Raw genomic sequence first — 25,767 nt, 5'->3', positions numbered from 1 at the left:
GGAGGAAATGGCCAATCACTTCTGAGATCTTGCCAAAAAACCCTGCAGAGATCTTTTCAGAGAGTTGACAGGAGTCAAATCAGACTCGATGGCACAGAAAGATGCACCTGGTCAATTAAGTGCTACAGAAATAATCCAAAATAGATGGAGAACTTCAGAACTGACTTTCCAGAGTGATGGACATTACAAATTAGTGATTAGCATAATTTCCATAATAGCTGTTTTAACAATAATAACATCAATTCATAACCAAAAGATTTGAAAAACCTTTGAGAAGCTGTACAATGAAAATAACAATCAAAAACTGTTCCTGTTGTAGGCACGCATGTTTATACACTAAATGGAACAGATCCGGAAGGAGATCCAGTAACCTATGGCATTACCTTTGATGCCGGAGCAAGAAAATACTTCTCCGTGGATGAAAACTTTGGAAATGTTACCCTGATTGCAGAGCTTGATCGGGAGGTATGACCCAGAAGAATCTTTTTCGAAATCTTATTTTCCCATGGCTGCGGTAGGGATCTTGGTGTGAATTAGGCTATTTAACATTCAAAAAGGGATGGTGCTGAGGAAATCAGATGATTAGAGATTTCCTATTGTTTGAAAGAAGTTCCAGAGCTGCAGTCTAGAACTCTTCTCCCTGTTACATTCACAGGCATCATCCTTGCTGGAGGAGAGGAATGCTCAGTGCATCTCCTGTCTCGAGGGGTTTGAGCCAAATGTACCTTGGTTGCTAAAATAAATACTCAAATGTCTTTTCCCCATTATTGAGCACTGGGCATCCTCACTTATACTGCTATCCACAGCTGAATCTATGGTAATGATACCCCCAGCATCCTCAGATCCTCCTTATGACAAATATTTGTGCTATTTTTCATGGCCGCCTCCTTTTGTGGGGTAATTTGGATACAGGGAGTCCTTTTAGTTTGGTTAGTGACTGTTGGAAGTCACAACAGCCCTAAAAAAAGGGACAGGACAGAAGTTCCCAGTTACAACCCTTGCAGAATCCCCAGGGCCACGTGATCAAAATTCAGATGTTGGGCAACTGACTCATATTTATGACGGTTGCTATGTCCTGGGATTGTATGATCCCCTTTTACAACCTTAAAGGGGAAATCAGATTCATTTAACCATCTTATCTTAACTTAACAACTGCAATGATTCCTTTAATAACTGGGGCAAGAAAGGTCACAAAATGGGGCAAAACTCACTTAACCAATATCTCACTTAACAACAGAAATTTCAGGCTCAATCGTGGTTGTAAGTTGAGGACTACCCCATGGAGATATTTGCCTTGAAGTAAGATTAGATGGATTTTTCTGTTTTCTGTCAGGACCTGCTTCTCCTCCTTTCCCAAGAAAGAGTAGACTCTTGAAAACGTGGTATTTCAGAAGGAACCTTTTATTAAGAAGACGGGATAGCAGGACAGGCGAAGCAGACTCTAAATTCCCTTGCAAACTGCAGAAATAGGGCCTTAGAATCCCTCCCTCCAGTCCGGATGGGGATTCAGCCAATCCACAGGTGTAAAGATGTTTTTGTAATGGCCGTCCTGAGAAACAGATAAGGAGCCTTAAACAATCCACATGCCTCCCTCTCCTTATTACATTCCAAAGAAAGTGAGAACCCTGCAGGGAGCTCAGGCGCCAGGAAAAGAGTTTAAAAATACAGCTTATCCCCATGCTCCCCCCCCCTCTCCATCTGTATAGCAGGATCAAGTCAGGGATCTGAGAGCCCTGTTGAACTTCCAGGGCTTGGTTCTGGGGAGTCATTCAGACACTCCTGTTGTAAATTTGCACTGTAGCATTTATGTTGCGGGATTGCGTTGCCTATTTTTTATTAAATCCAAAGCGAAGAGAAATCAGGTGTTTGTACGTTATGAACAATTGCTAAAATATACCCTTCTTTACATCCTCAGACACAAGACGAGATCGAAGTGGTTGTTAATATTTCTGATGGATTAAGCACAGTGAGTATATCAAGAGAAACGGGCTTTCAATCATTACAGACGTTCCATTTCGTAGAGATGAAAGTCTGCTTCACACCTAAGCAAATAAACAACCAAGATGATTAAAGGCCTGGAGATTAAAACACAGGAAGAACAGTTGCATGAATTCGGTCTAGCTAGTCTGGAGAAAAGAAGGGCCAGGGGGGACATGATAGCAGGTATTCCAGTATTTGAGGGGTTGCCACAAAGGAGCTCAACTTATTTTCCAAAGCATCTGAAGGCAGGACAAGAAACAATGGATGGAAATGAATCAGGGAGAGAAGCAACCTGGAACTGAGGAGAAACTTCCTAACAGTGAGGACGATTAATGAGTAGAATAGCTTCCCTTCAGAAGTTGTGGCTGCTCCATCACTGGAGGTTTTTAAAAAGAGACTGGACAGACATTTGTTCAGAATGGTATTCCTGCTTGAGCAGGAGGTTGGACTAGAAGACCTCCAAGGTCCCTTCCAGCTCTACCCTGATTGATTGATCTTAAGCCCTGTTCTAAGATGCCTCGCTCCATCTTCACTGGGTCACACATCCCTGCTTGGGCTGCTGTTCTCAAACTGCAAATTGAATCATCCCGTATCTATTTTCAAATCTGGGTGACAATGAATCCTTGTGTTGCTACCTGGATCATTGCCAGGATAAATAACTTAAAAGCCGATTCCATAGTTATAAATTCAGTCCAGCTTCTGATTATCAGACAGAAGCCAAACATTCACATTAGAAGATCTTTGTGACAAGAAGCTGTTTTACTCAAGGAATGAAAGAAGATCATTAGAGGGTAACATGGTTCAGGCAATGTCTCCACATGATCCAAAATTCTTTGCATTTGTTGATACTTATCTCTTTGGGTGAACGTGAGACTATCCTGAAAATTCAGTGCTTTGACTTCAACTTTATGTCCATCCGATCTCGGGCTCTTTAATCCACTCATTCATTTGGTCTTCAAAACTATTACGAATCTAAATTTATTTTTTGCATATATGCTAATTGGAGTGTGTGGACCATGGGTCCCAACCTGGAGTTTTCCCAAATCCTTATTGAGCTATTCTCTGACTTCACCCAGAAAAACCAGTACTAACAGGGCTGTGTCCTTACATTCTTGTTCAAATAAATGTCACACAAGGTATCATGTGGTTGGTTTAATTTTGGCTTCGCTATGAGCTGTGAAGTCAGCCATTGCCATTTTCCAGTTGTGATTTCTAGCTTAGTATTGGGTGTGATCTATGCTCTGATGGCTTTGACAATAGTCTAGTTAAAACCAGCTATAGCTCAGCATGATCAATACAACTCTATGGTTTCACATATTGGGAGAAATTGAAAGGTCTCTCACATGGAATTTAGCTGAGGTATTTTTGCACTGAATTGTCTAAAATCTCAGAAATCTTTCAGACTTTGCTGCTTGATCTGAAACTCCTCTAAGACGTTTGCTTTTCAGCTATTCTCTCCTTTAAAAGGAAATGTTCAGGTTTTTTTAAAAAAAGCCATTGATTTGCATTTTTCTCTTTTGTTCTGAACATAATTAATTTCCTTGAATGTAACCAATAAGATCTTCGGAAGACTCACTGCTGTTACTATCCCAATTGCTTAAATCTCCAGGCTGTATTTTTCCATCTTTATACTGTAGTCCTTTGTTACCGCCATATTTCTTTCTTCCATTACCAGTAGACTAGGATGCAATAAGCAAGCAAGCATGCACAGGACTGTGTGTCACTCACACTGCCTGCCTGCCTGCCTGAACTGTTCACATGTTCAATTTTAGGTGGCGGAAAAGGTCAGAATCGTTATAACAGACGCAAATGATGAGAGACCAGAATTCATCAACACGCCTTACATCGTTCAAGTCCAAGAGGTTGGTGGGTTTTGCTTGGGCTCTTGGATGGCTGGAATGATGAAGCTGCATGAAGGACAAAGCTTTCACACTCATATGGTAGCCACTTTGGTTAGTGGTAAGATGCTGCTCTAGAAACCAGGAGATTGTAAGCTCTAGCCTTGTGATAGCAATGAAAGCCAGCTGGGTAGCATTGGAGCAGTTGCTCTCGCTCTCTCAGCCCAACCCACCTCACCTGGTTATTAGGTATGTCCACTATCTTGAATTATATAGAACAAAAGTGGGGGAGGGGATAGAGGTAGGGATGGAGGGGAGGGGGGGAGCTGTGTGATTGGGTTTGTATTAACCAACATATACATGTATTTGAGAAAGTCCAGTTCTACAAGTCATGTCTGTCAAATATTACATAATTATCATATGTGATTTTTCTTGGGAAATCTACAACTAACAGATTGCTTTCCTATTTCCTCCTTTCATCACTGTGAAGCTAGTGGGGATGGAGAAGACGATACATTCCTTGCATTTGTTTGTTGGTTTCATCTCAGTAGGACCTCTCATGGTTTCCTTCTCCAGTGCACTCTCATTTAGGCAGTGGGGTCTTCTCCTTTATTACTTGTTTCTTCTCACCTACTTTTTCTCCAACCTGGCCACCTTCGGCCACTCTATTCTTGCATCCCATCTCTTGCTATTGCCGTTCTTGCTTTCAAGCCCAATTCAACTCTTTTCTGGATTTTCAGAACATGCCGGTTGGGAGCAGCATCTTCAAAATCGAAGCAGTGGACAGAGACACAGGCTCAGGAGGCAGCATTAACTATTTCCTGCAGGTAAAGCTAAAGCTTAAAAGACACAGAGTCTTTGGGCCGTTTGGCTTTTATTCAACTTAGAAGGGGACCAACCATTCCAGATGGCTTGCGGGTTTTAAAAAGTAAAGAACAAAAAGATAAAAAAGAAACGGATTCTGCAGCTCTGGAAGAAACAGATGCACAACTTTGGGCTCATGATGCTCCACCCGGGACCTGGGAGAACAGTCAGGTTTTGAAAGGTGGTTAGAAGATGATCAGGGGGGAAACCAGAGAGATGCTGTTCTAGAGAGGAAGGGCTGTGAGAGAGAGAGAGGGAGGGAGAGAGAGAGAGAGAGAGAGAGAGATCAGAAACATTGAGATTTCTGATCAGGAGCTGATTTCCTCTGATTCTGACTTAAGAGCAATGTGTCTGAAAACACAGGAATATATTGGGAATGCATGGAGGTTAGAGGTAGCCTTCCCCACTCCCCATTTTGGACCCTAATGGATTTACCTCACATTTATTGTTTTTAGTGGTGGGGGAGTTCATTTTTGAAGGAGGGACCACAGATATGAGTTTATTCATTGCCAAAACTAAACATCCAAATAAAATAAAGTTGGTTGTTATCTAAACCAGTACAATTTACAAGATAAAAAGAAAATATCATGGCAGAATAATGTTGTTTCTTGCCTAATTTAAAGACTTAGGAAATGTCAAGAAACCAATTATTGTAGCATGGGAGCAGATCTAGGGCAACTGATCGAGTAGCTTCTTTTGAAAGCACACAGAGGATTAAGGAGGATTAAATGTAATCTGCTTAATAGGAGCAACACGCAAGCCAAGCCCTATTTTGTTCATGACCGAGATAGAGAGGAAGACAATTCATTCCTTCTCGAAGGAGTCTTCAGGGGTTCTGGGTTTTTATTCTTCTTCTGTTGAAACAGAGTCCTCCTCACAGGTTCATCCTGATGTTTAAATTCATATTTATTTTCCAAGGTCTCTATTACCACCTTAGGAGATCTCTGCTTCTTTGAATTTTTTTGAAAAATGTTGTTTGTTTTTGCTTAACACTGACTTGGATTTTTTCTCTTTCTTACTGGTTGTATTGTAAGTTAAATTTAAAATCTGAATTACTATGTTGTGTTTTATCTTGCTTTGGTTTTGATGAGCTGAACAGGAATAGAAGGGGAAAATTATAAAATTAGGAAATCCATGTTTTAATACATAAAAAAATAGCCCACAGTCCTCTGCCATCCAAAAGTCCTTGGACGTGAGAAATTATCTTGTGGGGGTAAGGAATCTAAACCATTGTTCTCTCCCTAATGTTCTCCATAAATAACCATGGATGTTAAAAGGAGCTTTGGGGTGAACTTGTCATTTAAGAAAGGATTAGGGATTCAGGGTTAGATTAGATATGCAAGCATTTCCCACCTTCTACTGTTTCTTCGATTATATTTGAAAGAAAATAAAAGAAAATTCATGCAACTGAAAATGGTCCCTTTTGAATCTCAGGGTGCTTGGAGAACACTGAGGGCTACACAGCCTTCTTTACATTGTTAGAGCCACTAACGTTGTTAGAGGTCACCAATCCTTTCTTCCTACTGTAGATCTTAGAAAATTTGGCCAGGGTGTTAGGGCTGCACACAAGCATTAGGAAAGGGACAGCAAAAAGAACCGGTATCTACAAAGGTTCTTGGTCATCCAACTCATGGTTGTCCCAAAGAACAACCATTGTTCTGAAGAACTGAAGAAGCAAAATGTCTTCAAGGAAAAACTTTTGAAAAAGCACCTTTGAGTCCTTCAGCTGGTTCCATAAATAGAAGGCTCTCTCTGAAATATCACCAATCAATGCTGTTTATAAAAGGTCCTTGAACTCTCAATGTCCTTTTCTCTCTCCTGCAGAAGGAAAGAACATGTCTTGCATCTAATGTAGTGGAGAGCAGTGAAAAGGTGGTGGGACATGTCCCGCTTCCTGGTCTTTGGGATTTGTTTTTGCCAAATAGAAGATGGGCAGGGTAGAGATGGTCAACGTTTCCTCCTAAAGGTCTTTGCCAGATCCTTTCCCTTTGTCTGCCCAAAATGACTGTCTTAATGATGTCTTTGAAAGCCAAGTTCAACTTGAGAGAGTCTTATCTTGAAAAACCAGTTGATTATAGCCAGTGCAATGTTGCCTTTCTTTCTTTCTTTCTTTCTTTCTTTCTTTCTTTCTTTCTTTCTTCCTTCCTTCCTTCCTTCCTTCCTGTTCCTTCCTTCTTTCTTTATTCCTTCCTTCCTCCCACCTTTCCTTCCTTCCTTCCCTTTCTTTCTTCCTTCCTTCCCTTTCTTATTTCCTTTCTTTCTTTCTTCCAGAATATCCATACAAATAAATTTACCATAGATCGTCACAGTGGTGTCCTTCGCATCAAAACAGGGACCAGCCTCGACTACGAAAAAGCAAGAACTTTTTTCGTGACTGCAGTGGCTAAGGTAAAATAGATTCCTCAAAAGGGTAAACTTGTAATGCCAAACCAGGTGTGCAGATCATGGGAAATGGTACAATTTCTAATGATAAACTGGTGATCACTTAGTGATCCTATATCAATTGTGGGTTGATCCAGTGGTTTATAACAATCTTGGAATTATTTTTGACTCCCAGGATGGTGGGGGAAAGCTTCGTGGAAATCACAAGGTATTTTCAGCCACAACTACCATCACAATCAATGTTGAGGATATTCAAGACACGCCACCAATTTTTGTGGGCACACCCTACTATGGGTATGTGTATGAGGACACACTGGTGGTGAGTATTATGGGGGTCCTGTTTACCCCACCCAAACAGTATGGAGTCCCTTGGTGCTCTCTGAGCTTGATGGTTTTCTTGCAGACGTTTCATTACCAAACTAGGTAACATGAACAGTGCTAGAGGGGAGGGGAGTTTGGGAGGAGGGAGGAGGTGGAGGGAGGGAGGAGGAGGATTGTGGGTCCTTGATGCTCCATGAGCTTTGTTGTTTTCTTACAGACATTTCATTATCCAACTAGGTAATAGCATCAATGCTAGAGGGAAGTGGGGTAGAAGAAACAAAGATTTATCAACTGAGACAAACAAGCTAACCATAGCCTAATTCAGCAACTGCTAAGACCACTCCCACCAATACTGACAGGGCAAGCCACTTGTACATAAACAGAGAATAAATCCCATTCCCATTGAGCACTGATGATGTTACTTAGTTTGGTAATGAAATGTCAGCAAGAAAAACCACCAAACTCAGAGAGCGAAAAGAACCCCACAGTTCAACTCTGAACTACAAATATTCTTGTCTGTTTGGATTCTGGAAGGGGAACTCAAAGCAAAATGGCTGAGATGTAAAGAGGTCTGTATTTGCAGAATGTCCACACAATGCCAGCTGACGTCCCTTTAATTCCATTGTACCATGTGCAATGACAATAAAGTAAACTAAAACTCCCACCACTTCTTTCAGCCTGCTGCTTCAGCAGATCTGTAGAAACAACAGAAGAGCACAGGGAGATTCTGCTAAAACAGGAGATGGAAAACCATTGAGCCATTGTATTGCAATTCAGAAATGACCTTGATATGAAAGAACCATTGAAGAGGGACTTGGGGAAGCTATTACGGTATATAATCCATGGTTGTCCCACGCATGAAAAAGAGACAAGTATACAGAATAACAGAGTTGGAAGAGACCGTGGAGGTCTTCTAGTCGATCCCCTTGCTCAAGCAGGAGACCCTATAGGGTTTCACACAAGTGATTGTCCAGTCTCTTCTTAAAAGGCTCCAGTGATGGAGTATCCATAACTTCTGAAGGCAATTTCTCTTCCACCTGTTAATTGTCCTCCCAGTTAGGAAGTTTCTCCTTAGTTCCAGGTTGCTTCCCTCTTTGATCAGTTTCCGTCTGTTCTTTCTTGTCTTGCCTTTGGGTGCTTTAGAAAATAAGTTGACTCCCTCTTCTTTGGGGCAGCCCCTCAAATATTGGAAGGCTGCTATCATGTCACCCATAGTCTTTCTTTTCTCTAGAGTAGCCAGACCCAATTTCTGCAATCGATTGTCATCTGTTTTAGTCTCCAGGCCCTTAATCATCTTGGTTGATCTTCTCTCCACTCTTTCCAAAGCCTCAACATCTTTTTTTATAATGTAGTGACCAAAACTGGATGCAATATTCCAAGTGTGGTCTTACTAAGGCTTTAATGCTACTGGGGAATTCTGGGAGTTGAACTCTTAAACTTGCCAAGTTTGAAAGAACTCTCAGCTAGACAATAGAAATAGAAGGGAGAGGATAAAAATGGTATTTAAAAAGTTGCCTCTTTCTGCAATGAATTCACATTGCTATAATACATGCAATATACATAGCAATAGCAATAGCAGTAGACTTATATACCGCTTCATAGGGCTTTCAGCCCTCTCTAAGCGGTTTACAGAGAGTCAGCATATTGCCCCCAACAATCCGGGTCCTCATTTTACCCACCTCGGAAGGATGGAAGGCTGAGTCAACCCTGAGCCGGTGAGATTTGAACCGCTGAACTGCTGATCTAGCAGTAGCCTGCAGTGCTGCATTTAACCACTGCGCCACCTCGGCTCTATACATGGATACAATGCAAGAATGTAATTTTATGTTTAGTTCTAAGGACACTCCTCCATGCTACTACAATCTGGCAAACTGGAAAAGAGAACAAATAATCCAGTCCAACTGCAGGATTTAGTCTCAGCAGAGATACAAGTCCAATTTATCACTGCCTATGAGATTTTGGTTAATCCTGTTTTAATTTGCAAGACTACAAATGGATTTAAAATCAACCAAGAGTCCAGGCCAGTGTGTGAATTGGCTCTGGAGTTTGCCACCCAACTTTTATTTATAGCTGATTCCTCTTCCTACTTTTTTAAATCTTGTGTTGCAGACATTTCTGTTTTGTAGCACTATATTTTACTGTACATATTTACATAGTTTTCCCAATCAGATGGCAAATTTCTGGGAATACTGGAGGTGTCTTTCTTTCACTTTGTAATTGTGGCAATAAAATGTTGAAAGATAATAATTAACTTAATATAACCATTAACCAGTGATCTGGAAACACCCTAACAATGAAATAGAGGACTTTGACATGGAAACCACTGAAGAAAACAATGCAATTAAGCATTAATGAGCTCTGAGGGAAAATATATTTATTATCTATTGATAAGATGTGAATACCAGGTGCTGATACCTCCAGGACAAGCAAGATAGGCAGTCATGTTTCCTTGTCACATATTTCAGAAACATATAAGTCATCATCATGTGTGTAGTGAAGAGCAGTTAATCAGATGCAGGCTGAACATACATGAGAATCAAGGATTGACTATTTAGAGAAGAATAACCCCTACAAAAACACACCATTTCCAGTGTTGATCTGTTCTTTCTTGAAGTGTGGTGTTCACGCAGCTGTGTGGTCCTTAGATCAATCTCATCTCCAGCCTAGGCAGAAGGACTAAACCATCTCCAGTTTCCAATTCAGTATTTGGATAGTTTCCATATTAAAACATAATCAGGCAAGGAGACACCAGAAGCCATCCACGTTTCTTTTTAGACAAATGGTTTTTAGACAAAAGTAATTCAGTTGCCTAAGCATTTCAGGAATCTTAAAGTTTCCAGGATTTCATGGTTAGGTCTTCAAGACAAAGCAGAGGTTTTATGTCCACATAGACCCTTCTACATGATCCTGGACCTTCAGATGTCTCAACTGGAGCTCTGATGGTCCCATGTTGGACTGAACATTGAAAGCTAACATCTCAACTGAGTTAAAAGTAGCCTAGACATATATAGAAATATTGATAGTCATCTTGAAACCCAAAGATCAGGACATTGACTTTTGGGCTTCAGTACAATATAACTCATAGAGCTCAGACTGCCCAAGGATTTCCTGAGACAGTTCTACAAAGGAATCATTGAGTCTGTCATTTGTGCCTCTGTAACTGTCTGGTTTGACACAGCAACCAAACAGGACAGGCACAGGCTTCAAGGGATAGTTAGAACTGCAGAAAAAACAATGGCTATCAGCCTGCCTTCCATGGAGGACCTGTATACTGCACGAGCCAAAAAGAGGGTTGAGAAAATATTTACAGACATTTTCTGGACATAAACTGGACACTGCTACAGGGCATTGCATGCCAAAACAACATGCACAAAGATAGCTCCCCCCCGCCACGTGCCATCATTCTGCTGAACACCTAGATCCCACAGTACTGTCTTATACCAAAGGATATTTAACCATGTAGCACGCTGTGTTGTTATTATCTTTGTCATCTTCTCATCATTCTCATCTTCTTATTTTTCACTTGCTGTTTGTATCTTATGATTATAATTGTATTTTGTGGTTTATGATTTATGACTTATCACTATGTTGCTTGTATGAACACTGAGAGCTTATGCACCAGAGACAAAGTCCTTGGGTATCCAATCACACTTCGCCAATAAAAAAGTCTAGTCTGGTCTAGTCTAGTCTAGTCTCCTTCCAAAAAACGTTTGCAAGTTTCCCCTACCACTATGATGTCCCATCTCATCTCCTCAGAGTAACACTTCACATTCTTTTTACTTCACTAGTGTCAGACCCGCCCCCAAACCATCGTTTAGGAAAGCAAACTCTTTACTCCAGTTGATGAAGTGAAAAAGAACTTTTACCAAAGATTTTGGTTGCAGGAAAGTGAAGGCAGAATCTGAAGTTCCTGCTCACTGACACAAAGAGCCAAACCCATCATTCTCCTTTCCCACCCACCCCCAAATGTCTGGCCCATGGCCACCCAATCCCTGCAATGTTGTGGGAAACTCTGGGTTGTTTAGGCTGGTGGAATTTCACACCCAGGGTAAGTGGCCTTGAAGATGCCCAGCATAACCAGTATAAACAGCTCTGGACTTCTTCACATGTCAGGACCCCATTTTCCACTAATAGATACACATGTGTGGATTTTCCCAAATGCCTCCCCCTCCCTTCCCCTTTGATGGAGGGATGCCAGGAAAGTACCAGGCTGACAAAGGAAATCCTGACAATTAGGCCTCTCGATATAAAGATTTTTTTCTTCCTTTTTCTCCCTAGGGATCGGAAGTTATAACTGTTGTTGCCATTGACGGAGACAGGGGAATACCTAATGACATATATTACAGCATTATGAATGGTAAGTGGTTGGTGTAACTGGGAAGACATAACTGAGCTAGGTAGAGGAAAGAAGAGAACCTTGACGATACCTACCAGAATGATTTCCTAGGGCAACTGCTGTAAAATATTCTGAAAATGTTTGTGTATGCACTTCCAATTTGCACTTGCCCAACGTGTGACCTCATATGATTCACCAAATCCCCTGCGTTGGTGGTTGTGTTGCTTTAGGCTTGTTGTTGAATCACAAACTCAGCCATCGGCCTGGAAAAATGAAACCACTTGCTCCTAAAAGCAACTGTTGTTTGCAAGAGGGTTTAACTTTCTGACTCCTATCCCTTCACATGTTGGTTGGTTTGGGGCAAATTAGAAGACATTCATACTTGACATAAGGATGATTTCAAGTTGTTGCAAAAAGTGTGTAACAGAGTGTGTGTTTTTCCCCCTCCAGAAATGTGCACAACAAATGAAACTTGTGAAAGTTAAATCTTCTCACTTATCATTATTATGAGAGATGTTCTCATGGCTGGGAGGTATAATTATACATCTGCTAATTAAAAATGTTCTCTCTTTTTAATCAGCTTAAGCTTCATATAGCCGATACTTTGGCATTCCAAGGTAGGGCCTGGATCCTTAGAGTGGCTTTAGAGAGAGATCCAGGACAGCTTTATCCACAAATTCTGCTTTTCCAGACTTCTGTTGTTACTGTTCAGGAGGAGCAGGTGATTTGTGATTTTTCATCCTTCACTAAAAATTGGACAATCTTCAATGCTAGGAATATGCCTAATTCCCACATTTCAGGTTTCCCCTCAGAAACCTTGCCACTGAATGGCCCAGTTCCTGAAAACCATCCGTGCCTTTTTAAGCTTGACTCACTAGAAAAATGTGTTTCATTTAAAAATGAACTTAACATCATCAAAACTATAACCACTCCCCAACTCCAGCCCCAACTGGGCCGGTGAAGAGATGGAAAATCACAGCTCTTCCTGTGTGTGAATCAGTCAAGTTTATTTTGTCTCATTGCTGCTCCCATTTTCCCAAAACAGTTAATTCAGTCTCTGTCCACCAGACTGCTGATTCTTTGGGGACTCTGCTAGGCACAAAAATACATTTCCCAATTCTCCTCCAAACACATTGGCACATTTTCTAACTTATAGTTGATGCTACATCACCTCCCTACTACCAATTTGGTATTCTTGCATGAAAATGTAAAAAACAACTATGTCTAGTTTAATGAAAAGAAAGACTGAAGTGATGTAGGGTTTCCTGCCTAAGCAGGGGTTGGACTAGAAGACCTCCAAGGTCTCCAATATTTGAAGGGCTGCCACAAATAAGAGTGGGGAGGTCAACCTATTATCCAAAGCACTTGAAGGCAGGAGATAAAACAATGGATGGAAAGTAATCAAGGTGAGAAGCTACCTAGAACCGAGGAGAAAATTCCTGACAATGAGAATAATCAACCAATGGAACGATTTCCCTCAAGAAGTTGTGGGTGCTCCAATACTGCAGGTTTTTAGGAAAAGATTGGACAACCATTTGTCTAAGATGGTGTAGGGACTCCTTTTTGAGCAAAGAGTTGGATTAGAAGACCTCCAAGGTCCCTTCCAGCTGTGTTATTCTGTTTTTGGGCCCTTTCTCTAGGAAGAATAAGAACATTCTTGATTTCCCCTTCTGAGCAAAAGCCACTGTCTCTTGCTGATTTAGGGCCTGGGTCCATCTCTCCTCCAACCCAGCCGAAGCTCTCTAGGAGGGAAGGAAACAGGGTTTATTATTCATAGTCTCCATTTTGTTTGAGAAAAAGTATTATTTCTATCCTAAATTGGGTTTTTAGAGATAGTTTTGCTTATTGCTCTTCAGGGTCCTGAAATCTCTTCCCTTCGACTTACTGAAATTTAAAAATACACATATCTTCTGCTTTTCTCAGAAAGACATTGAGCAGAAAAATGTTTTTGAAAGAAGAAGGAATGACCATTTCATCACAATAAGCTGAATGAGGATGCAATTCTGTTTAGCACAGGCTGAAAGGAACACAATCTAATTCATTTGTAGCCATCTTGAAGCCTATTTATTTTAGCAGATATGCTCAAATGATCTCTATGTTACGTCCAAACCAATATTTCTTAAAAATCTAAGACTGCTTTCATGCCTGTCTTCAGGAACCAAGAAAACTATCTGAGTACAGATTACCGGTACCTCTTGGATTCTGCTCACCTTTCAGATTTAATAGAGGGATGATCTTCTCCCTTGGCACAGACATTAGATAATTTCTGGGATCCCGTCAAATTCTCCAGACAGGAAGGCCTTTGGGGAAATCCACGTAACTTCATTGTTCTGTGGTAGGACCCCATCCAAGGTCATTCACTGCTGGATTCAACTAGTTGCATCATGACAACAGGATTGTGTGGCTCTTCTTTCCAGAGAACTAAAATTTCCAGGGCTAACCTTGCATATCTCTGTTTTTCACAGGAAGTGAAGGTTCATTTGAAATAAATAATGCAACGGGAGCTATTTCTGTTGTTAAAAACCCAACTAAACTGAAGAAAGAAGTATATGAACTGAAGGTCCAGGTACTTTGTCTTACTTTCTCACCATAAACCTCTAGTCTTGCCATGATTATGCTGGATTTATACTGTGCAGATTTCAACATCTGTAAAAATAGCACACACTTTTCCCCAGAGAACTGAAGCATCAAGAACATCAGTCTGTACTGCATCTACCATAAAGATCATTGACACAACAGAACCCTGATGTTATTTAATCATGACCCCCCCAAAAAAAATTATGGAATAAATAGCTAAATTTGTTCATATGCAACTAAAGTAGGTCAGGAAAGTGTTTCAACTAGGTTTTAGGAAGCAGCACAAGCAAAAAAAAAATACAGCATGTTAAAGATGATGAGATCACTCCAGGACAAAAAAATATCTGTTTTCAAGACCCCAGTTCTAAGGGAATGTGTAGTCAGAGCACACGTTGAGGTAATGAGATATCTATTTTGCATCTTTAACAACTTTCAACTTAAACAGCATGTGTGATTTTGAGTCAAAAGAAGAGGAAAGAACATGAAAGAGACTTTGTGTGTGAAACAGAAAATAATAATGGGTGTGATTATTAGAAAAAAAACAGCAGATGGGAAAAATGAAAGTTATCTTCTAACCATAGTGTAAGAGGTCAAATTAAATTTCTACTTACAATATTACAGAAGAAAACTGGAAGTCATTTCTTGTTTATTTTTTTCTGCATTCTCAGCTTCCTTCCTTCCCTCCCTCCCTTCTCTATTTTTCTTTCTTTCCTTCTTCCTTCCTTCTTCCCTCCCTCCCTCCCTCCTCACTTTCTTAATTATTATATTCTATAGTTTTTATCTTTCTGGCTTAAAATTTTAATAATTATTTTAAAAAGAAAGGGGGTTAACCAAAAGCAGAAGAAAGATCTCATTATACTAAAGATTTTAGTAAATAACTATTTCATCTTATCACTTGTTTGAACATTAGAGCTTTATTTTTTAAAGAAAGCAGTTAGACTTATATACCGCTTCATAGGGCTTTCAGCCCTCTCTAAGCGGTTTACAGAGTCAGCATATTGCCCCCAACAACAATCCAGGTCCTCATTTTACCCACCTTGGAAGGATGGAAGGCTGAGTCAACCTTGAGCCGGTGAGATTTGAACAGCCGAACTGCAGAACTGCAGTCAGCTGAAGTAGCCTGCAGTGCTGCATTTAACCACTGCGCCACCTCGGCACAAAGCTATCTTCATGTGTTTTTTGAGTAATTAATCTGCTCTCATCCAAATTTATCTGGTTTCATGGCATCTGCAAGTGGCAGAAAGCAGCCTTTATATATTTATTAAATGTATATGCCGCCTGTCCCACTATCCAATCTTATGCATGTTATGACACCATTGCAAAAATGATACATTTAACATTATTGTGGGTTCTAACAGCTGCATCATTTCCTACTTGGCTTCCCAAATAAATTCTACTATTGCTATTACTATTGTCACAGAAGTCTTGCAGAAGGAACAGCATCCACAAGGTAACACAAGACCACAAGGGACGTAGAGAGGGCAAGATTCCTCATCTTTTTTCTTTCCTGTTTGCCATAGGCTTCCGAAATTGGTTCAGAAGACAACGAAACTGCTCTTTCGTCCACCACGGTCATCATCAGAATGGTAGACCTTAACAATCACCCACCAACCTTCTATGGAGAAAGTGGGCCACAGAACCAATTTGAGCTGACCATCTATGAGCACCCACTGGAAGGTGAAACCTTGAGGGGCCTCAAAATTATGGTCAATGATTCAGATCAGGTCAGTAGGTATCCAACTTCTATCTTCCTGCTCCTAGTATCAGGACTGGGTTCACACAACATGCTACATGCTAAAGCCTGGTTTGCAAAACCAAAGGATCCCATCTCATATAAGCATGTGAACATAATGCTGTGATTCACACAGTCCTAAGATGCTATCTGGGTCCAAAAGCACAAGAAAATCAGTTAAATAAACAGGCTATCAAGCATGTAGAATCTGAAATCATCAAAACCATTTTAGCAAATGAAAAAAAAATGCAACTTGAAAAAAACATACCACCATACTTAAACCACTGTTTAAGGCCATTGCTTGCTTTCCAAACATGACCATCCATGGGATGATAATCAGGTTACTAAAAACACATTAAGACATCACTGTACAAGCTCCACCCCTTGCATTTTTGCATGGCAATATCACAGGCTATAGGATGGAATAGCAGAATAACAGAGGTGGAAGGGACCTTGGAGGTCTTCTAATCCAACCCCCTGCTCCTAAGAGCCAAGGTGGCGCAGTGGTTAAATGCAGCACTGCAGGCTACTGCTAGATCAGCAGTTCAGCGGTTCAAATCTCACTGGCTCAGGGTTGACTCAGCCTTCCATCCTTCCGAGGTGGGTAAAATGAGGACCCAGATTGTTGGGGGCAATATGCTGACTCTCTGTAAAGCGCTTAGAGAGGGCTGAAAGCCCTATGAAGCGGTATATAAGTCTACTGCTATTGCTATTGCTCAAGCAGGAAACCCTAAAACATTTGAGACAAATGGCTCTCCAGTCTCTTCATGAAAACCTCCAGTGATGGAGTACCCACAACCTCTGGAGGCAAGTCATTCCGCTGGTTAATTGTTCTCATGGTCAGGAAATTTCTCCTTAGATCTAGATTGGTTCTCTCCTTGTTTGGTTTACATCCATGGCTTCTTGTCCTGCCTTCAGGCTCTTTGGAGAAGAGGTTGATGTCACATTCCGGTGTTCACCAAGGAATTCAGATAGAGCTGACTGTTGACTCCCTATACCATCAGGATGTTGTCATGCACATTCAGTCGTGGGGAGGAGATTTGAGCTTTCTATAGATTTCTGTGTTTCTAGGTTGGTTTTGAAAACAAATATTGGACTTAATAGTGTCCAGGAAGCCTGATGGCCTTTCTTTGGGTCGAGGTTGCCCTCTCTTGATGATAGCATCACTAATTTGCTCCATTGCTTGGTGAAATATATCCACTATCTGGTTCCTTCTTTCATTTTCTTGTCCAAATCCTTCTGCAGGAAACCCATCCCAGATTGTGACTTTGAAAAATAATCATAGCTGGGTTAAGTGCTGCTTCCTTTAAGATTCATTTGCATAATAATTTACTGAAGGTCTCCCAGTGTTCTGCAGCTTCCCCCCAGAAAAAGTGATAAGGGTTGCCATGGAAACCTTCAAGAGTAGCTTCAACCTGAACTAACCCCAGAAGAAAACTTCAGATTTGCTTACTTAATCTACGTGTACTATTTGCAGTGACTGAAAATCAAATCTAGTCTTTGGACAAGGAGTTCATAATTAAACTTTGGGCCAACATGACACTATTTTTTTTTTTAGTAGACTTATATTCTCTCTTTATTTTGGGCCACTCAAAATAATTCAACTTCCAGGGCTAAAGGAAGACTGGAACTCACAGTTTCTAGCCCAATACTTTAACCACTACATCAACTGGCTATCTATGGTCTCCGTTATTTCACTGCATGCCACTCAGAGTGGCCCTCATGAGATGGACAGCAAGAGAAGTGTGATAACTAAATAATGGAAAACTTAGTGTCCTTCCTGAAGTGAAAAATAATAACTTTTGGGACAGAATCTCACAACTGTTATTGTAAAGCACCAGAGGTAAGAAGTGGCCGGTAAAATGAATAAATAAATAAATAAATACATTTAATAAATAAACAGTTGGTGCTCCTGTGACAAAAAGCAGTCCAATGGAAATAGAACTGCATCCTGAAGCGGAGGCTACAAAACATCATTATTCTTGATGCATTTTTGCCTGATTTGTTTATTGCTGATGCCAAGCTGGTCTCATCCTGCACCTTATGAAACAACAAGTGATCCAGTGCTTTGGGTTCAGTCTTGAAAATGCACTTCAGAGTGTGGAGAAGTTATTTAGCACTTGACTGTGTTACTTTAGCACTGATGATGCACCTAGCACTGTTGATAATGCCTAGTTTGGTAATGAAATGTCTGCAAGAAAACCACCAAGCTCAGAGCACCAATAACATCATAGTCTCTTTCTTTTTTTCTTTCTTCCTTCCTTCCTTCTTTCCTTTTTCTTTCTTTTTCTTTCTCCTCCCTTTCTTCGTCTTCTCCCCCCTTCTTCTCCTTCTCCTCCTCCACTCTGCAAAACCCACTCCTTACTAACACTGATGATGTTTTCTAGTTTGGTAATAAAATGTCTGCAAGGAAATCACCAAGCTCAGAGAACAGCAAGGATCCCACTGTGTCACTTTAAAGTACCTGTCTTGGGGGTCGTACAGAAATCCTGATGGAAAGAAATTTGGGTGAGGTGGCCATTGCACATGGGAATGAAGTATAAAGAGAGCACACCTTGTTTATGGACAAATACTGCATGAGAAGTGGAGCAATGCTCTTTCATGCCACCATAACCAGAACTAAATTCTTTTCATGGCTTTTCTTCACAGGGAGCAAATGCTAAATTTAACCTCCACCTTGTTGGGCTCGGAGGAATTTTCCGTGTTGTCCCTCAGACAGTTCTAAATGAAGCCCAAGTCACAATAATAGTGGAAAATTCTGCTGCCATCGATTACGAAAAGTTCCAGGAGTTAACCTTCAAGGTATTGTAATGACTTTTACTTTCTTCAGTTCACGCTTGAATTAAAAAGAGGGAATGGACTCTGTTTTTGCTCTTCTAACTTCATCCAGGTCACGGTTGTCCCAAAGATGCTTTTCCCCTGGACTTTTTTTTCCCCTTGAAAACATTTCGCTTCCCATCTAAGAATCTTCTTCCATTTTGAAGCTTCTTGGATAAGAAGTGAAACACTGTCAAGGAAAAAACCGAATGGAATTGTCAATTGGGAAAGGACTTTAGGGACTGCCTTGAGCTCAGAACTTCAAACCTTTTAGAGAAGAACAACAGGAAAAACAAAGATTAAAACACTTGAAAGATTCTGAAATGCTCACTGACCAGATCCACATGTTAAATTTTACATGGAAAATATGGATATCTCTGAAATGGTAGGATCTCGTATTTCTAATACGCTTAACCTGTAAGTTTTCATCAGAGAATGCCAAGGTAATTCATGACCAGTTTCATAGGGAGAGACTATTGCAAGGACATTTTACTTTGGATTTCTCTGAGGAACAGAATTGATTTGATCAGTTGAGAAGGCAAACTTCCCAAATAGAAGCAGGCCAGACATTAGGTGACTTTTGATGCACTTTTACATGCTACTACACACCTGCACTTTCAAACTTCTTTTTTAACAACTCTTGGAAACCTTTATCTGTTTCTTTTACCATATACATGATAATGCTTAAAAGCTGGCACCATCTTTTGATATTTTCAATAGTTCTGCATAAATGTGGCCTAAAATGTGACCTGCTTTGCTCACAAGTCCTACAGCTGAATAAATGAGGTCCCAGTATGAGTCAAAAACATTATAGAGGTCCATTTATTTATGGAGGAAAATGATCCAAAACATGACAATGAATTATGGCTTTTCCCTATAACCATTTGAACACCAATGTTAATCTCTTAGAAAGGAAAGCCTTTCATATATTTTAAAAGAGCAAATTCTTACTTCTCTGTTTACGGCCTTAGCTTCTTGCAGTAGAAGTGGACACACCTGAGAAATTTAGTTCAACGGCCGATATTGTGATCCATCTCTTGGACACAAATGATAACATCCCCCAATTTTCATCTGATTACTACATCGCCAAGATCCCAGAGAATTCTCCCGGGGGTTCCAATGTAGTTGCTGTAACTGTAAGTACATGCCATTCTTTAAAAGCCTTACAACTTCCTTAATACTCTACCTATTAATGCACAATACACAATAGATGTTAAGACCCTAGAAAGTGTGCTGAGTGGAGCAATAAAGATGATGAGGGGTCTGGAGGCCAAACCATATTATGAACTATCGAAGGAACTGGGTATGTCTAGACTAACAAAGAGAATGACAAGGGATGACATCATAGCAGTCTTCCAATATTTGAGGGGCTGTCATGGAAAACTAGGGGTCCACCTATTCTCCTGAAGACAGGACAAGAAATAATTGATTGAAGATTATTAAAGAGAGAGCCAACCTGGAAATAAGGAGAAATTTCCTCGCAGTGAGAACAATTAATCAGTGGAACAGCTTGCCTCCAGAAGTTGTGGGTGCTCCATCAGTGGAGGTTTTTAAGACTAGGCAGAATGGTCTAGGGTCTCCTGCTTGAGCAGGGGATTGGACTAGAAGACCTCCAAGGTCCCTTCCTACCCTATCATTTTGATTTCTGTGTTCTAACCTACTTGGTAGTGTAGCTGTTTGGCATCATTCTCTTCAAAAATGTCATCCTTTGTTATATTTATCAACACATCGAAATCAATGAGCATTAATCAAATCCAGTACCTCCTATATTTTAGAAGGCGTGGTAACCTTCCAAAAATTGCAAAAAGAAGCAGATACATTAAGCAGACTCCTCCTCTTTTCCCGAGGATATATTATAGTGATGATTTGGTTTAAGAAGTAGCAGAAAGAAAAATTCCTCCCCCAAATTTGTTCATCCCTGAAAAAATAGCCATTTTAATACCTTACACTTACATGTAAACTGATATTGAATCTTTAGTATGATCTGTTCCGCAGCAAGGTATGAAACAATTTTCAGAACTGTATAATATGAATCTCATGAACTTCCCATCACAATCATTTTATTTTCTTCCTCAGGCAATTGATCCAGATTCAGGCCTCTGGGGTGAATTAAAATACTCAATTTATGGAACAGGAGCAGATCTGTAAGTTTGCAATATGCCTGTTTGCCAGCATACACTCATATAAATATATACAATTTTAATATAAACAGGATATTTTAAGGGGAAATACATCAATGCATATGTGAGGAGTACTAAAAGGAAAGAAAATGGCTCATCATATTCCAGCAGGATAATTTGCATCTCTCTTTCTTTCCAATCTTATTCTAATTTGGGCAAGGTACAAGGAAGGAACAAAGTTTCCTGATTCCCTTCTCCTGCTCAGATCAAATGTCTATATCAAAGTCTATTATAAACCTATTATTTGAAATGAAAGGGTGAACTGCTGAAAGAGTTTTTCTGAACTGCAATCTCCAGAGTGGAGCAGATACGGAGAAGAGTCTGAAAGACATTAAATGCAAAACCTGCTTGTTCAATCCTAGAGCGAGAACAATCAGTAAAAAATAGTCTTCTTCGCCCTTTCATTCTGTAATCTGTAGATCTGATGAACTTCATGCTTCATGCTGCAATTTTCAGTATTTCTTGCTACCATTCTGAAGGTCTCCATTTGGAGTAGAAAGAAAGTGTAGAGGCGCAGTGGTTAAATGCAGCACTGCAGGCTACTTCAGCTGACTGCAGTTCAGCAGTTCGGCTGTTCAAATCTCACCTGCTCAAGGTTGACTCAGCCTTCCATCCTTCCGAGGTGGGTAAAATGAGGACCCGGATTGTTGGGGGCAATATGCCGTGACCCGTCAAAAGCGCGATCGACAAAATCGCGCCTTTGACGTCATCACAGCGCGGCGAAAAAGATCAAAAAATTCAAATAAAAATTAATAAAAATTAAATTAAACCAAGCCGATTCACATAAAGGTAAGGGTTAGGTTTAGGGTTAGGGTTAGGTTAAGGGTTAGGGTTAGCTTTAGAGCGTTAGCGTTAGCGTTAGGTTAAGGGTTAGCGTTAGGTTTTTCGTTACTTTAACGGTTAGGTTTAGGGTTAGGTTTAGGGTTAGGTTAAGAGTTAGGTTTAGGGTTAGGTTTAGGGTTAGGTTTGGGGGGCTTAGGGTAAGGTTTTCGCTTTATTTTTACATTTTTTGAACTTTTTCGTCGCGCTGTGATGACGTCACAGCGCGCTTTTGTCGAGCGCGATTTTGTCCTACGCGCTTTTGTGGTGGAACCCAATATGCTGACTCTGTAAACCGCTTAGAGAGGGCTGAAAGCCCTATGAAGCAGTATATAAGTCTAACTGCTATTGCTATTGCTATAAAGAGAGGGGGGAGAGGGGAGAGAGAGAGAGAGCTCCTTAACATGCAACTCAAGATGTGTTTGTTGTGTGAAGACTTGATGCACATGACATTTCTGTGACAGCATTGCTTCCCATAAACTATCAGAGACAGAGGGGGGGGGAGGAAGGGAGAGAGAGAGAAAGATATATAGGCAGACACATATAGTTACCATATAGTTATGCTGCCAATTACCTCCACTAGACCAATCAGATCCCACAGATTAGGCCTCCTCCGAATTCCATCCGCCGGCCAGTGTCGACTGGCGACTACTTGGAGGAGAGCCTTCTCTGTGGCTGCTCCGACCCTCTGGAACGAACTCCCCGTGGAGATTCGAACCCTCACCACCCTCCAGGCCTTCCGCAAGGCCCTTAAAACCTGGCTGTTCCGACAGGCCTGCGGCTAAAGAGCTGTTGCCCCCGTCTCGAATGATATGGCTGTTGTATGTTTTTAAATTATGCATTGTTATGCTCTGTTTTTTTACATTTCTTTTTGTCTGTATTCCCCTTCCCTGGTTGAGTTGTGAGCCGCCCTGAGTCCCCTTCAGGGGAAAAGGGCGGCATATAAATGAAATAAACTGAACTGAACTGAACTGAACTGTTACATAGATATAGAAGATAAATTAGATAAATAGATAGACAGAGGAGACAAATAGAATGGAATGGAATTGGAATAAGAATAGAATAGAATAGAATAGAATTATTCTATCCAGGATCATACTATTTAACTGGTAACCAAATCTGAGTAGATTATGGACTAGATTGTCCCTGTGGTCCTTCCCAACTCCACCATATTATGAAGTTTTTCTCCTCAAGTCAGGAAATTCAGCTCTTCAACTGGACTATCCTGTGTCTTTCCATTTTAAAAATGGATTTTGTAATTCCTAAAAATAGCCTCAGTGAGTCTCAAATCTGAAAAAGTAACTTTATTGTAGTGGTCCTGAAGGATTTGTAGAATAGGAAATCCTGTAAAAAAAGTTTAATGGTATGTTGTTTTGAATATGCTGAAAAATAATTAATGGGTTATGCAACTAAATTAGGTAATATATCATCTCTAACCTATAATAATGTTGACAGTAGTGATTCTGAGCTATAGGATGCTTGTCAGATCCCTAAAAGTGATACTGCCATTCAATTGGGAGGAGGGGGCGGGCCTTGGAGTCAATTTATTGACAGTGCCTGTGACAACCGATATTTTACAACTCATTTCCTGGCACCGAAATGCCTGTGATCCCATCACCTTTTGGGGGAACGTTTATGATGGCCATCTGGGACATTGCACTTTACTGTGTAATGGAAGATAGCCATGGGAAGGTATGTTTATTCGGCTCTCAGGGCAGATGATGAAGGAAACATCTTCACACCTGTGTATTGGCTAGAATCTGCATTCTAACAAATGGGAGGGGTCTCTACTGCTTTAATTCTACTTGCATCGTCTAAGGGGACTCAGATGTTGCTTTGACTTTAATGGCTTCCATTCTTCTTAATAAAAGGTTCCTTTTGAAATAGTCTATTTCAAGACTCTTCACTTTCTTAAGTTAGGAGAGGTTATAATGCTCCTTTGTCTATATAGTTGAGCAGAATAAATCTCCCTCATTTCCTCCCCAGCTTTCTGATTCATCCATCTACTGGGATTATCTACACTCAGCCGTGGGCCAACCTAGATGCAGAAATCAGCTCTAAGTACCATTTTTTCGTGAAGGCAGAAGATATAGAAGGAAAGCATAGTTTGGCCGAAGTCTTCATCACTGTCCTTGATGTCAATGATCATTCTCCAGAGTTCAGTGAGAACATTCAGGAAAAAACCATGATTATTGGATCCCCAGTAAAAGTTGAGGTGGGTCCAAATATTGTTGCTGTCTGAGATGTGATGGTTTGTGATAATAATAAGATGAAAAGCTAAATAATAGGGGCTGTGTGGGGCTTTGGGTTCCTCCTCGGAAGCCGGTGGTTTGGAGAACAACATGGAAGTAACTTCTCTGCAACTCTTGAAAGCAGCAACATCTTTTCCTAGGATCACCATTTATCCATGATCCTGAGGAGAAAAAAATGAGATGACTTTCAAATGCACTTTTTTGGAAATGAATCCAAAGTACTCTGCAGCTCAGCTAAATATTATCATATTTCCCAAAGGCGATATTATTTTTTAAACTATGGAATTAGCTGGATGAGAATGGAAGTCATTCTTTTCAATGAGTCATATCAGTGAGAGCCCAGGTCAAGTGTCACTTCACTCCTAAAAATACTTAAAAGGATAGTTTGTACTTTCGTATAGACGTGAATACATTGGAAAATACTTATGAAAATGGAAAATACTAAGCATGAAGGTGGAAAGAAAAACAAAAGGCCATATCTAAAAAGGAGTGCAAAAAGATTTTTTTTAAAAAATGCTTTCTAGAAAGGAATAAAGGACACAGCAGAGCATTGAGAAAGTTCTGCAACTCAACAGTGAAGAAATAGTTGAGAAATCTCTGTCGCTAGATCTATCTGTCTGTCTGTCTGTCTGTCTGTCTACCTACCTACCCACCCACCCACCCACCTATCACACTTTTTCTCTTAGAATTTTGAGATATATCTGATGGACCTTATTTGGTGGGATTGGTTTATCATGAAATATAAATCAAATAGTATTTATTTTTTAAAGCTTTACGTTCCTTCCAGACTCGCTCCCCCATCTCCTCAAATTTATAATGATGGAATGGTTCCATTTCACCATAATGATTCTTCACCATTGCCATCACCATCCAATTTTGTGACAGAAAAAAATGGCAGGAATACAGTAGCTACATTTTGAAAAGAAAATGTGATTTCAAAATTCTAATAGTTAAGCTTACTTCCAGAAACCAATTTGATCCATAATCTATGTTATACTATATTTCACTGTATAATCTGAAATCCAGGGCCCATATTGGGGACACAGTAAATAGACATTTAGTGAATTTTTCTTGCCTTCTTTAAAATAGATGAACATTTATTAAATAATGATTTTTCATTGATCTGAACCCCCCCTCCCACTAAAACAGGCAATAGATCAAGATGCAGAAGAACCCAATAACATTGTGGACTACGCCATTATGCAGACTGATCCGGCCGATGTGTTTGATATTGATCAAAGCTCTGGAGAAATTAAATTGAAATCTTACATACGATCCTTGGACGTCATTCACAACATCACCAAGAACAAAGATTGCATTTGGTCAGTGATCATCCAAGCGAAGGATCGAGGGTCTCCATCGTTTAGCACCACAGCTGTTCTGAAACTTGGCATCAGAGAAGAGGTAAGAAGAGAAAATTGATGAAACAAGTGGGCAATTATGGGAGATGGCTGAAAAACAACAGAGTGTCTATTAACTGCAGTTGGGCAACACCTTGTAGTATAATCCAATGGAAACTTTTTATAGGGGACAACCAAGCTAAGCCCAAGGGAGGAGGTCAAATGCATCATCAGTCATGAGTTCCTGTATGCCCACAAGAGATCTGAGCCCAGCCCACCTTGAATGCCTTTCTTATCTTGACCATTGGCTCTCTTGAATTGGGGGTTCT

The 25,767-nt window shown here is 40.4% G+C and overlaps 1 protein-coding gene across 1 annotated transcript in view; it reads left to right on the top strand.

Annotated features, from left to right (window-relative positions):
* Window positions 1–25,767, top strand: part of CDHR1 (cadherin related family member 1) — a 44,798-nt gene that overhangs the window by 6,705 nt on the left and 12,326 nt on the right. Inside the window, exons 3-16 of the mRNA XM_014060069.2 lie at window positions 320–465; window positions 1,916–1,966; window positions 3,753–3,842; window positions 4,559–4,645; window positions 6,954–7,070; window positions 7,240–7,383; window positions 11,664–11,742; window positions 14,187–14,287; window positions 15,819–16,022; window positions 18,680–18,832; window positions 19,819–19,983; window positions 20,924–20,991; window positions 23,833–24,061; window positions 25,248–25,502. Coding sequence (XP_013915544.2) covers window positions 320–465; window positions 1,916–1,966; window positions 3,753–3,842; window positions 4,559–4,645; window positions 6,954–7,070; window positions 7,240–7,383; window positions 11,664–11,742; window positions 14,187–14,287; window positions 15,819–16,022; window positions 18,680–18,832; window positions 19,819–19,983; window positions 20,924–20,991; window positions 23,833–24,061; window positions 25,248–25,502 — 1,889 coding nt within the window. The remainder of the gene's footprint in view (window positions 1–319; window positions 466–1,915; window positions 1,967–3,752; window positions 3,843–4,558; window positions 4,646–6,953; window positions 7,071–7,239; window positions 7,384–11,663; window positions 11,743–14,186; window positions 14,288–15,818; window positions 16,023–18,679; window positions 18,833–19,818; window positions 19,984–20,923; window positions 20,992–23,832; window positions 24,062–25,247; window positions 25,503–25,767) is intronic.

Source organism: Thamnophis sirtalis, unplaced genomic scaffold, assembly GCF_051295495.1.
Source record: "Thamnophis sirtalis isolate CommonGarterSnake01/CBP01778 unplaced genomic scaffold, rThaSir2_p1.2 scaffold_15, whole genome shotgun sequence".
Lineage (NCBI taxonomy): Eukaryota > Metazoa > Chordata > Lepidosauria > Squamata > Natricidae > Thamnophis > Thamnophis sirtalis.
This window is presented reverse-complemented; position numbering and strand designations above follow the sequence as displayed.